This window comes from Pan paniscus, chromosome 1, assembly GCF_029289425.2.
Source record: "Pan paniscus chromosome 1, NHGRI_mPanPan1-v2.0_pri, whole genome shotgun sequence".
NCBI classification, from domain to species: Eukaryota; Metazoa; Chordata; class Mammalia; order Primates; family Hominidae; genus Pan; species Pan paniscus.
In genome coordinates this window covers 221,413,131-221,426,834 of record NC_073249.2, presented here as the reverse complement: position 1 = coordinate 221,426,834, position 13,704 = coordinate 221,413,131, and the positions used below count along the sequence as shown (strand labels likewise).

Below are 13,704 nucleotides of genomic sequence, written 5' to 3'. Positions count from 1 at the left end.
AAATATAATTTCTATAAAAGAATCTATTTGCAAGTGATAATGAAGAAAGGAATTTTTTTTTTTTTTTTGAGACAAAATCTTGCTCCTGTCCCCCAGGCTGCAGTGCGATGGCGCGATCTTGGTTCATTGCAACCTCCGCCGCCTCGGTTCAAGCGATTCTCCTGCCTCGCCCCCCAAGTAGCTAGGATTACAGGCGCTGAACACCACGCTGGGCTAATTTTTGTATTTTTAGTTGAGACACCATGTTGGCCAGGCTGGTCTTGAACTCCTGACCTCAGGTGATTCACCCACCTCGGCCTCCCAAAGTGCTGGGATTACAGGCGTGAGCTACCGCACCCAGCCTAAAAAAGGAATATTTAATGGTAGAGGGCTCTGTAAAAACCTCCTAATTTTCAAAGCCATGTGCCACTGTAGAATTTATGAAAAGTTATGGGCTATTATTATTAGGTTTCAAAAAGTCTGGAATACTGGCGGTAGCATCAGAATTATTTATTTATTTATCTTTTGAGACGGAGTCTATCTCTGTCGCCCAGGCTAGAGTGCAGTGATGCAAGCTCCACTTCTCGAGTTCACGCCATTCTCCTGCCTCAGCCTCTTGGGTAGGTGGGACCACAGGCGCCCACCACCACACCTGGCTAATTTTTTTAATTTTTTTAGTAGAGGTCAGGTTTCACCATGTTAGCCAGGATGGTCTCGATCTCCTGACCTCATGATCCGTCCGCCTCTGCCTCCCAAAGTGCTGGGATTACAGACGTTAGCCTCCACGCCTGGCTAAAGCGTTATCATTTTTATCTAACCCTGAACCAATCAGTGATTGGTTAGTTCTCTAGCTGTGAAGGCTTTGCACTTCCTAGACAGCTTGTAGAACAAGCCCACTTGGATTCCCAGCTCAAACTCTTTCCTTTTTACTATTTATTTATTATTTATTTATTCGTTACTTATTATTAATTAAAAAAATTTTTTAGAGACAGAGTCTTGATCTGTCACCCAGGCTAGAGTGCCATCACAGCTCACTGCAACCTTGAACTCTTGGGTTCAAGTGATCCTCCTGCCTCAGCCTCCTGAGTAGTGAGGACTACGGGCGTGTGCCACCACACCCGGCTAATTCTTTTTGAATTTTATGGAGAAAGGGTCTTGCTATGTTGCGCAGGCTTGTCTTGTACTCCTGGCCTCAAGCAATCATCCTGTCTCAGCCTCCCAAAGTGCCAGGCTTACAGGCATGAGCCGCTGTGCCTGGCTTGTACTCTTTCACTAGCTGGGAATGCTGGTGAGCAGGACTCAAGGATCCCAGCAGAGCTGCATCCTGTGCTGTCTTTGCTGCCACTTAGGTGGACCAGGAGCTAGAAGCCTTTCTCTCCATGGCCTCCATACCTTCTTTTACCAGATGGTATTTCTGCATTTATCACTCTTGATTCCAGCACAGCTTTTCCTCATCTTGCTTTTCTCAGACCTCAGCTCTTATGTAATGAGATAGTTGGTAGTCATTTTGAGGGGATTCATGTGTTGGGTAAAGGGTTTTCCTAGCGATGACCTCGAAAGTTCCTTCCCATTAATAATAATTACTATTAATAATTAATAGCAATAACTAATGATAAAACAGAACAATTGCAACAATATACTGTAATAAAAGTTGTGTGAATGTGGTCTCTCTCTCTCTCTCAGATTATCTTATTGTACCATACTCACCTATTTTTGGACCTTAGTTGACCGCTTGTAACTGAAACCATGGATAAGAGGGGGACTTTTGTGTAAGGAAATGAAGTCGGAGATATGGAATTTCATTTCAGGGCTTGCTTTCCTGATATTCAGCTATTCTGTATAACTGTATCTTTTCCTTTTGAGGTCCTTGCTCCAGGACAAGAATAATATGTTGACTCAAGCTGTATGGGGGGATTTGAACTACAGACACTCAGATATCTCCTTTCGGAGGTACATAGAGGGCTTAATTTTTTAGGTCTGTCTGTTTAATATACTATAGTTACTTTAAAAAACGTAGGCCGGGTGCTGTGGCTCGGTGCCTATAATCTAAGCACTTTGGGAGGCCGAGACGGGAGGATTGCTTTAGCCCTGGAGTTCGAGACCAGCCTGGGCAACATAGTGAGACCTTGTCTCTACTAAAAATAGAAAAAATTAGCCAGATGTGTTGGTGTGCGCCTGTGATCCCAGGTACCTGGGAGGCTGAGGTTGGAGGATTACTTGAGCCCTTGAGGTCAAGGCTGCAGTGAGCTACGATCGCGCCACTGCACTCCAGTCTGGATGACAGAGTGAGATCCTGTCTCAAAACAAACAAAGTGTAAAAAAATTTAAAATTATTAAAAAAGATGTACAACACCAAAATGTTCATAGTTATTCTGTATGACAGATCTGAGGTCTTTGTTCAGACATAGATGAGGGTTCATAGTTTTGGAAAATAGACTTAAATAATATATGATTACAGATGAAAAATATTTGCTAACCTCAGACTTTTTATGTTTAAGGTAGTATTTATATTCATTTAGTTGTACTTTCTGGAGTTGATTAATATAACTGTTATTAAAATCTATCGATTCCCAGTAATTCAGTAAATGAAGACTCTTCCTATTTAGAAACTCGTGTGGATTGGGGAGTTGCTGTGGGCCCACTGTCATTGATCATATCACATCTTCACTTGAACCTGCTCCCTGGGCCTCCTATAGGCCTCGCGTTTGGAGAGGCCGTGAACATAATTTATTTTTGGAAGTTTCTTTCATTTTTAAAGATACTGAGAGGCAAGTTGAAGTTCCTGGTGTTCGTGTAAACATTCCCTGCCTTATCCTTTCCATCTCAGCCATTATGAAATGTTCTGGCTGAATCATTTGCTTTCACAAAGCTTTGATGGAAGTTTCTTCCTCATTTGGTTTTCTTGATAGAGGCTGTTGTGCTAAAAAGAAAGCTATAACAAGTTAGAAGGGTGGAGAGTGGGCACTTAACATTTTTGAAGTACTTGTCTTTCTTCCTAGGGGTCCTCCAGAAATTGATCATAGATAACTTGACCAAATTCAAGGCCCAGAGATTTATTCCAGGCATTCTGGGAGGGAAGGAACATCAGGCTTTCTGTACTGAATCTAATTATTCTAAATATTTCCCACTGCAGCTTGTATGAGTGTTTTCTGATGCAAATATGGTGATAGTGGCGACCTCTCTAACTGGGCTAAATATCCTTGACAGCTTTTTATCTGTCCTCTCCAAGTATTTTTAGTCTCTTTAGCTTCTGTGGCCATGTCTGGAGGAACTGAGGATGGATTTAGCTGCTCTGGTGCTGCTCCAAGTTGTTGTGGGTGCTCTTTGCTACCTTCGTCACTGTCCTGCCACAGTCCTGCCACTGATGAGGCTCCTGGCCCTTGTCATTTGATGAGGGAACATAAACACTTGTTTCATAAAAATAAAAAAGTCATGATTTTCAGAATGCTTTGAAAATAAGCTATGGCTAATGGTGATACACAATAGGAATGTCCTTAATTTCACTAAATTGTATGCTCAAAAAGGGTTAAAGTGGTAAATTTTATGTTATGCATATTTTGCCACAACTAAAAAAATAAAAACTTCAAATGGATTTGAAGCTTAATGAGAAAACTAGTTATAATGTCCTAACAGTAAATATATGGCCAATATTTTCATGACCCCAAGGTGGGAGGCTGTGCCTTAAATAAACTGTCAGAATCACACATTAAAAAAAAAAAAAAAAAAAGTGATGGTAATCAGGCCCTGAGGTTCATTTATACAGAAAGTGATTTTTAGGTGAGATTTTAATATTTGCAATATTTATATTTGTAAAGAGGATTGGCTAGCTCATTCAGAAAAGTCTGAGGTTCTTAATAAACACTAGGAAACAGATGGTTTGGGGTTGATGTCAGGGAAGGTAAGCAGGCCCTGCTTTAGATTAGAGCACTTTTGATTGCAAGTCCCGTAAGCCACACAGTTTAGGCCAAGCGAAAGCAGTTTTAGTCTAAGAAGAGCAGAAGCAATCGTAGCCTCCCGGGACAGAAACTGAAGTGCAGCTGGGCAGTGGGAACTGGATCTGGAGAGTCTGGAGTACATGTCTTCTCTGGAGCTGGGCTTTTTCCATTCACATGTAGCTTCCTTGCTTGAGTTACATGTAGTGGCCTTAGTCATGGCTCCTGCATGTCCTGACTCTAGTTCCAGTACTCATCATCATCTGACTCCCATTTCTATGGCTCAGTACAAAAATATTCAAGACTGGGTATTGGACTGACTCCTCTCAGCCATTTGCTTTGTTTCCATAGGCCAGGTGATCATCCCACTCTGGTCGACTATGAAAGAAGGTTGGTTAGATCCAGCAGCCTGCTGATCATTTAGAGGGTCTTAGAGTGAGAGGAGATTGTGTGAGAAGCTGATTATCATAGCAGGGGGTCCTGGCACCTCAAACTCTGTCTCCATCAAACAGTGTAAAAGAAAAGATATTGACTCCTAAAGGAGTGTCTTATGTTCAGATGCTATAGAGTTTTGCAGAGAAAGTGTTCAGTGTAGCTACAGATAGAAGGCCAAGTGTCCTTGGTCAGCCAGCCTGGGTGTGTGTGGAGTAAGTTAGTGGTAGGTGTAGTAACTGTCTCAAAGCTTTTTCTTTGTCTCTCTCTCTCTCTCTTTTTTTTTTTTTGAGACAAGGTCTTATTCTGTCGCCCAGGCTGGAGTGCAGTAGCACAATTTCAGCTCACTGAAGCCTCGACAGCCTGGGCTCAAGTGATCCTCCCACCTCAGTCCCCCAAGCTGAGGACTTAGCTGGAAAATACAGGCATATGCCACAATGCCCGGCTGATTTTTATGTTTTTAGTAGAGACAGGGGTTTCATTATGTTGCCTAGGCTGGTCTTGAACTCTTGGCCAGCTCAAGCAATCCACCTGCCTCAGTCTCTCAAAGGGCTGGAATTACAGGCGTGAGCCACCGTGCCCGGCCCCAGAACTTTTTCTTTGAATAGTGGAGAAGCAGAACACCTTGGAATGCTATGGTCTGTGTGGTCTTTGCCCTGTGGGTGTTCTCAGGTGGAATCAGGCAGTTTGGGTGATGTCAGTATCATTTGAGGTCTTCCACAGTTCAGCTATTTGGGTGGGCTTCCCCACTTTTCCCCTTGTTTTGGGTCGGTAAACATAAAAGGATGGAGATGTGTATCCTTAGTAAGAATGGGAGACATTGCCTTCAGAATGGGTAGAAAGCAGAAAACAAGCGGGGAAGAAAACAGAAAACAGCCTCTCTTTAAGTGTATGTGGCTGCCTGTGTGCACAGTCCTTCACCTTTTCCTTAGTGTATCCCTCCTGCCTCTGATCTCTTGTTGTTCTTGATTTTTCGTGGTAGAAAGAGGAAACAAAATTATAGAAGACAGGTAGAATACTGTGAAAGAATAGTAGTTTGGAGATAACTATGTAAAGGGCTACTAGCCTGCGCACTGTTGAATTCTCTGAATTTACAGCTGTTTAGTCATTGATGTTTCATAGTGTTGACCTTGAGTAAATTCAGAAAAGCAATACTGAGTATGTTCTGCTAAACAAAAGAGGAAAGTGTATGTTTTTAAAGAAACAACCTTCACAGTGGTTTCAGTAGTTACAGGGATTTGGTTCTTTTTAAAATTATTTTATTTCTTTTTAAAGATGGTCTCACTCTGTCATCCAGGCTGGAGTGCAGAGGTGTGATCATAGCTCACTGGCACCTTGAATTCCTGGACTCAAGTGATCCTCCTGCCTCAGACTCCCAAGTGGTTAGGAGTACAGGCATGTATCACCATGCCCAGCTGATTAAAATTTTTTTTTTTTGGCCAGGCATGGTGGCTCACGCCTGTAATCCCAGCACTTTGGGAGGCTGAGGCGGGTGGATCTCCTGAGGTCAGGAGTTCCAGACCAGCTTGGCCAACATGGGTGAAACCCCTTCTCTACTAAAAAAAATACAAAAAGCCGGGCATGGTGGCGGGTGCCAGTAATCCCAGCTACTTGGGAGGCTGAGGCGGGAGAATCAGTTGAACCCGGGAGGCAGAGGTTGCAGTGTGTCGAGATTGTGCCATCGCACTCCAGCCTGGGAAACAAGCGAAACTCTTTTTTTTTTTTTTTTTGGTAAAGACAGGGTCTCAATATGTTGCCCAGGCTGATCTTAAACTCCTGGCCTCAAGTGATCCTCCAGCCTTGGCCTCCCAAAGTGCTGGGATTGCAGGTATAAGCCACTGTGCCCAGCCTGATTTGTTTTTTAATAATAGCTTAAGATGTAATTCATATATTATAAAATTAACCCTTTTAAAATATATAATTGAGTGGGTTTTCTTTTGTATATTTACATGTTTTGTGCAACTGTCCCCACTCTCTAATTCCACATTTTCATCACTCCAAAAAGAAAATCTGTACCCATTAGCAGCCACTCCCTGTTGCCTCCTCCTCCCGGCCCTAGTCAATTACTAATCTGCTTTATTTCTTTATGCATATTTGTGCCTAGTCTGAACATTTCATATAAATAGAATCATGTAGTGTTTGTCCTTTTGTGACTTGACTGGCTTATTTCCCTTAGCATAATGTTTTCAAGGTTTTTATCTATGTTGTATGTAGCATGTACTGTTACTTCATCCCTTTTTTAAAATTAAAAAATTTTAAATTTAATATAATAGAGATGGGGGTCTCGCCATGTTGCCAGGCTGGTCTTGAACTCCTGGGCTCAAGTGATCCTTCTGCCTCGGACTCCCAAGTGCTGGGATTACAGGTGTAAACCACTACACCTGGCCACTTCACTCCTTTTATTTTTGAATAATCCTCTGTTGTGTGGATATATACCACATTTTGTTTATCCATTCACCAGTTAATAGACATTTGAGTTATTCCACTTTTTGGCTATTAAGAAAAATGCTGCTGTGAACATTTGTGTACAAGCTTTTATATGGACATATGTTTTCATTTCTGTTGGAAAGATACCTAGGAGTGGAATTGTGGTGTCGTAGTTAACTCTGTTTAACTTTTTGAGGAACTGTTTTCCAAACTTTTCCAAAGTGGTTAGATCATATTACATTCCCACCAGCAAGTATGAGAGTTGTAATTTCTCCACATTCTTGCAAACACTTGTTATTGTCCATCTTTTTGATTATAGCCATTCTTGTAGATGGGAAGTGGTATGTTATTGTGGTTTTGATTTGCATTTCCCTAGTGACTAATGATGTTGAGCATCTGTTCATGAGCTTATTAGCCATTTGTATGTCTGCTTTGACAAATGTCTATTCAAATCCTCTTCCATTTTTGAATTGAGTCAATTGAATTTTTGCTGTTCAGTTGTAGGAATTCTTTATATGTGTTCTAGATATCAGTCCCTTATCAGATATGTGATTTCAAATGTATGATTGACATGTGATATGTGATTTTTCTCTGATTCTGTGTGGGTTGTCTTTTCGCTTTTGTTTTTTGAGAGAGGGTCTCATTCTGTCACCCAGGCAGGAGTGTAGTGATGCAGTCATGTCTCCCTGCAGTCTTGCCTGCCTGGGCTTAAGCGGTCCTCCCACCTTAGTCTCCTGAGCAGCTGGGACTACAGGGGGGCACCACTGGTCTGGCTAATTTAGAAATTTTTTAATAGAAACGGAGTCTCTATATTATATTATGCCCAGGCTGGTCTTGAACTCCTGGGCTCAAGTGATCCTCCTGCCTTGGCCTCCCAAAATGCTGGGATTACAAGTATGAGCTGCTGTGCTGGCCTTTACTTTCTTGATAGTGTCCTTTGAAGAACAGAAGTTTTAAATTTGATTGTGTCCCATTTATCTGTTTTTTTTTTTTTTGGTCACTTATGCTTTTGGTATCATAATAAGAAACCATTGTCATATCCAAGGTCGTGAAGGTTTACACCTGTGTTTTTTTGTTAGAGTTCTGTAGTTTTAGCTCTGACATTTAGTTCTCTGATAGATCTTCAGTTAATTTTTGTATGCAGTGTGAGGCAGGCTTCCAGCTTCATTTTTTTGCATGTGGATATTCAGTTGTCCTAGCCCATTTGTTGAAAAGACCATTCTTTCCTCACTGAAGTGTCTTGGCACCCTTGTTGAAAATCAACTGACTATAAATCTGTGGGTTTATTTTTAGAGTCTTGATTCTATTCCATTGATCTATATGTCTTATCTTTGTGCCATTACCACAATGTCTTGATTCTGTAGCTTTGTAGTAAGTTTTGAAATCAGGAACTGTCAGTCCTTTAACTCTGTTCTTTTTCAAGATTGTTTTGGCTGTGCTAGCTCCCTTGTATTTCCGTATGAATATTAGGATCAGCTTGTTAGTTTCCACAGAAGAGACAACTGAGATATCATGGGGATTGTATTCAATCTGAGGATCTATTTGGGGAGTTTAAATTCATTTTATGGATTTGCTGTATGCTTAGGAAGTCCTGGCTAACTCAGACACCCAAGCATCTTGCCTTAAAAACACAAAATTTTGTTTTAATTTATTGATGTAGTAGGCTGCCTTGGTGAAACACTGTAATTCACTGTTAGAGGGGAATTGGACTTTTCAGGTTCTAAGAGAGCAAACAGCTCTTCCACATAGCGTGTAGATTGACTTCCTGTAGTAAATGTTTTTTTGATGTGAAAGTTTGCTGATACCTTGCATGTTTTAAAAAAAATGTGGTATTCTGGTTAATATACATTCTGGTTAATAGAGAACTAGCAGATTATATATATGAATATTTATCAAAGAGTTAGGACATATTACAATAAAATTGTGACATTAAAATTTATATAATTGTTATTATTACTGGAGGAATCAGAAGATATTTTAGGACCTTGTAGTCCCACAGGGGCCACGTGAACATTGGTTATTGTTATACTTTTAAGTCACTTCATTTACTCAACAAATAACAAAGTGCCTATCTGTGCCAGGCACAAGGAAGGACAGACCCAGTCTCTGTCCTTATGGAGCTAAGGGGGAGACGGACATTAATCAAGATGCCATATGAAATTTCAGCTGGGACTCAGTGCTGTGAAGGTGCGTGCAATATGTCATAAAGGGATTTGACTAATCTGCAAGGTTGGGGGAGGCTTCTTGAGAGCTCTGGAGGAAAATGGGAATTAATTGTGGGAAGAATTAAGGAGAAAAGTTCCAGGTAATTGGGTGAGTTTGTTAGTGAGTTGTGTGGAGATACTCTGGTTATAGTCTGTTTATCACTTTTGGGAAAGAGTATCTGAATACTTGGCTCTGGCCTTTACTCTGTCCCTTAAATGCCTTGTGGCTGAGCAGGTACTCTTTCTGAGCTTGTTCACATACTGTTTTTTAAATTTCTGTAGCCATTTTTATTTACAGATACTTACATGAAAACATACAGAAATCTAGGCTTTTGGTTGATTGTTTTCATATAATTAAAAAATCATTCACTTTGGGAGGCCGAGGCGGGTGGATCATGAGGTCAGGAGATCGAGACCATCCTGGCTAACATGGTGAAACCCCGTCTCTACTAAAAATACAAAAAATTAGCCGAGCGTGGTGGCACGTGCCTGTAGTCTCAGCTACTTGGGAGGCTGAGGCAGGAGAATCGCTTGAATCCAGGAGGCGGAGGTTGCAGTGAGCTGAGATCGTGCCACTGCACTTCAGCCTGGAGGACAGAGCAAGACTCCATCTCAAAAAAAAAAAAAAAGAAAAATTATTTCTTTGTGACCTTCCATGGTTAGCTATTTAGAACTGCTTTAGTGGTAAATTGAATACTTTTCTGAACATTTTTCCTAGACTTTGAAATTAGGAGTCATTTCTGTTTATACATACTTCAGAAGCCTGTCAGGGACAGAGTCTGTAGTGACAGAAGTCTGTAGGGAAGCAGATATGGATGTAAGTGATTCAAGACAAGTCATAATGCTTTAATAAGGCTCTGGAAGGGAAGATGGAAAGACTTCCGGGAGGAGGTGGAATTTGACCTGAAATCATTGACAGGCAAACATGGTAGTTGGAGGAGAAATTCCAAGCAGAGGAAATGGAACAGAGGCATAGAGCCAGGAGAGTACAGGGAGTGGGTGGAATTCATGTGCATATGGGTAGGTAAGCCTCGGAAAGTAGGTAGGGGTCATGTTGTTAGGGGCCTGAAAGTCAGACCGAAGAATCTGGATTTAATTCTCTGCTCAGGAGAGGCTTTTAGAAGTGTTTTTTTTTAGTAGAGGAATGGAATTGACTGGATAAAGTCGATTCTCCTGAAACAGGTGCTAATAAGGGCCACCTAGTTACTTCTCCAGCTTCCTCTCTACAGTCACGTTACATTTTTTAGACTCTGATTGTTCCAAGGTCCCACAGTGTCTGGTGGTTTTAGGCCTCCCACATTGCTGTTGCCTTGATTTAGAAGTTGCACCTGCCTCAGGAACACAGGCACACACGCTCACCCATGCTCTTGCTGACTTTCTGTGTCTTCTGTGTTTCAGCTTAAATGAAACTTCCAATAGGAGAAGCCTTCTTGACCTTGCCCCTCTTTTCAGATTGGATCGGATGCCCTTCCTGTGTGCACCATAGCACTACGTGGTTTTCCTAGTCATGGCACATTTTAGTTTGCATTGGAGTTGCTTGTTTACTTCTCTTTCTCTCTCAATTAGATGTGCATTTCTGGAGGTAAGAGGCTTGAGTACCTAGACTTAGTAAATGCTTGTTGGCTGAATGAATGAATGAATGAAAGAGCAAATAGGAAGGACTAGAGTCCGGAGAAAATCACTTCTGGCAAGAGTTGTCTGTAGAATTGGGGTGAGGAAAGAGCTTGCATGGCTGAGGAGTGTGTGTGTCACACACACATGCAATTTTGTGACTGACTGAATGTGGGCCTTGAGGGAAGGTGACTCCTAGGTTTTGAACCATAACTGGGGATTTAGTGAGGCCAGACTGAGATAGGGAAGACAAGGCAGGTATATTTGGGGAGAATGGCTGCAAAGGTACCACTGTTTTTCTTCTTCTTCTTCTTTTTCTTTTTTTTTTTTTTGAGATGGAGTTTCACTCTTGTCGCCCAGGCTGCAGTGCAATGGCACGGTCTCAGCTCACTGCAACATCCACCTCTCAGGTTCAAGCAATTCTCCTGCCTCAGCCTCCCGAGTAGCTGGGATTACAGGCACCCACCACCATGCCTGGCTAATTTTCGTATTTTTAGTAGAGACGGGGTTTCACCATGTTGGCCAGGCTGGTCTTGAACTCCTGACCTCAGGTGATCCGCTCACCTTGACCTCCCAAAGTGCTAGGATGACAGGCGTGAGCCACCGCGCCTGGCCGGTATCGCTGTTTTTAAGGTGTCATTGGGTAGCTTTAGAATGTGTATATACAGCGTGACACTGGAGATGTGGGTCAAAGATCAGGGAGTCCTTCATATCACCCTGCTTTTTTTCTTCATTGTTCTTCCAGAGGGCAAGGGAAGGAGGCTTGGTGCTGGAGTCCTTAGAGGTCAGCCCCCTGGGCTTGGGGCAGGGAGAGAAGGGCTGTGAGGAGGTCTGGAGGGGCAGATGCAGCGGCAGCAGCACAGCACAAAAGGTACAGACAGTACCTTTGCAACCAATGAATGAATCAGTTCAAAACAATTAGAAGTCACAGTTGTGAGTGAGATTGGAAGGGGAGCAGAGAAGGGGCCTGAGGGCAGAAATGTGATGAATGCTTACATTTTAATGCCACCAGAGGGGAGAGAACCAGTAGAGGCTGAGAAAGAATGGTCGGAGAGGTAATGGAACAAGCAGAATATGAATTCAGGGTTGCTGAGTGTGGAGGGTTGAAAGGAGGTTGTCAGTCGTAATGCTGCAGAGTTGAGTAGACTGAAGACTAAGGAAGGGTATTGGTTTTGTCAATTCGATAATGAGAGAATAAAGGAGTAGAGATAGGGTGGATGATTATTTCAGAACCGTGGTGGCATATACAGAGTACTGGTAGAAATGATGGTGAAATGATTGATCCAGTCCAAGATGAGAAAAGAAACCACTGTGGCCTGATGGGCTGTGAGTGTATTAGTTATCTATTGCTGCTGTAACCAATCATCACAAACCCAGTGGCTTCAAACAGCCCAGGGTGGAATCTCCTGGTTCCCATGGGTCAGGCATTTGGGCAGGGCAGGGCTGGGTCTGCTGGATTGGGACTGCTGAACTGTGGTCGAGGTGCTGGCCAGGACTGGGCTCACCTTGGAAACCTCTGGTAGGGGAGGATCCACTTCCAGGCTCCCTTGGCCATTTGAAGGACTCCTTTCTTTGGGCTGTTGGGCTGAGGGCTCAGCTTCTCGCCAGCTGTCGGCCCGAGGCTACCCTCAATTCCTGCCCCAGGGGCCTCTGCAACACCATAGCTTGCTTCATCAGAGCCAGGAGGGACAGTCTCTAGCAAGACAGAAGTCACAGTCTGCCCATTACCTTTGCCATGTTCTGCTGATTAGAAGCAACTTGCTAGGTCCAGCCCACACTCCGGGGGAGGGGGTTACACAAAGCTATTAACATTGGCTGGGCGCGGTGGCTCATGCCTGTAATCCCAGCACTTTGGGAGGCTGAGGCAGGCAGATCACGAGGTCAGGAGATCGAGACCATCTGGCTAACACGGTGAAATCCCATCTCTACTAAAAATACAAAAAATTAGCCAGGCGTGGTGGCGGACACCTGTAGTCCCAGCTACTCCGGAGGCTGAGGCAGGAGAATGGCATGAACCTGGAGGCGGAGCTTGCAGTGAGCTGAGATCGCGCCACTGTACTCCAGTCTGGGTGACAGAGCGAGACTCCGTTTCAAAAAAAAAAAGCTGTTAACATCAAGAGGTGGGGATCATAGGAGGTCCATCATAAAGTTTGTCCTCCACCGTAGAGGGGCGGTGACGGGATTAGAAGGCATTATAACAGTGCTTCAGGTGAGGCCTTGGAGGATGCAGATGGAAGAACGGGAGCTTTCAGAGGCGGAAGTTTTGGAAGTGCAGTTCCAGTTGAAAGTTGGGATAGTCAGGTGGTGACGCTTCTCAGGAGGCCTTCTGTGCCCTTTGTCTTCATGTGCCTTCTATGTGCTCTCTCTTGTTAGACAAATGAACATTCTGTGTTACAGTTGCCACCGATAAATCCATCTGTCTGGCTAAAATGGAATTATTTACCAGCGAATTCCTGGCCAGTGGAGGTATCTGCCCTCTTGCCTTATGGTTTTGTTGAGGATCAAATGAGGTAATTCATATGAAGTGTTTTATAGACTACAAAGTAATATGCAAACAAAAGGTATTAAACGGTGCTACCTTTTTCTCTACGTTAAGTAGAACCCATGGAATTTAACTTACATTTTCCTTAATAACTTGGGTTCATTATGTTGTATGTAGCTTATTAAACTGGGCTTTATTTAACACTGTGATTTGGGTTTTTTGAGTAGAGAGTTTACTTTTATGATAAATGACCCCAAACTGCTATACCTTTCAAATCCTTGTGTCCCATTTTTATTGTTTAAAAAAACAATCTCACCTTGCCGTTGCCTGTCACTCTTTTGCTTCTGTGTGTCAGTTTTGAGCTACATTTTTTCCCCTCCGATTTGTTGCTTCTGATCTCTGGGCTTGGCAACCTGATAATTAAGCATATTAGAGCTGTGAGTAGTTTTATAGTAATCAAGCTACGAATGTGGGTCGGAGAAACTCTTCTCACAGTGGAGTACATAAGCTTTTGTGCATGGACTTCGTAAAATTCACTTTTGGCCTTCAGAGTGTTCTTGGCTTCCTTCCTAGTTCTGGCTGTGTTCGGATTAAGGGAGGTTCCCAGATAGCTGACCTCCATTCCGGGGCTGTGGCT

The 13,704-nt window shown here is 42.9% G+C and overlaps 1 protein-coding gene across 22 annotated transcripts in view; it reads left to right on the top strand.

Annotated features, from left to right (window-relative positions):
• CAMTA1 (calmodulin binding transcription activator 1) overlaps positions 1 to 13,704 on the top strand; it is a 982,737-nt gene that overhangs the window by 12,456 nt on the left and 956,577 nt on the right. The window contains exon 2 of one of the 22 annotated variants that reach the window (XM_063595023.1): positions 8,852 to 8,957. The exons of the other annotated variants lie outside the window; for them this stretch is intronic. Within the exon in view, the coding sequence (XP_063451093.1) occupies positions 8,925 to 8,957 (33 nt within the window). The 5' untranslated portion in view covers positions 8,852 to 8,924. The remainder of the gene's footprint in view (positions 1 to 8,851; positions 8,958 to 13,704) is intronic. 22 annotated transcript variants of the gene reach the window in all.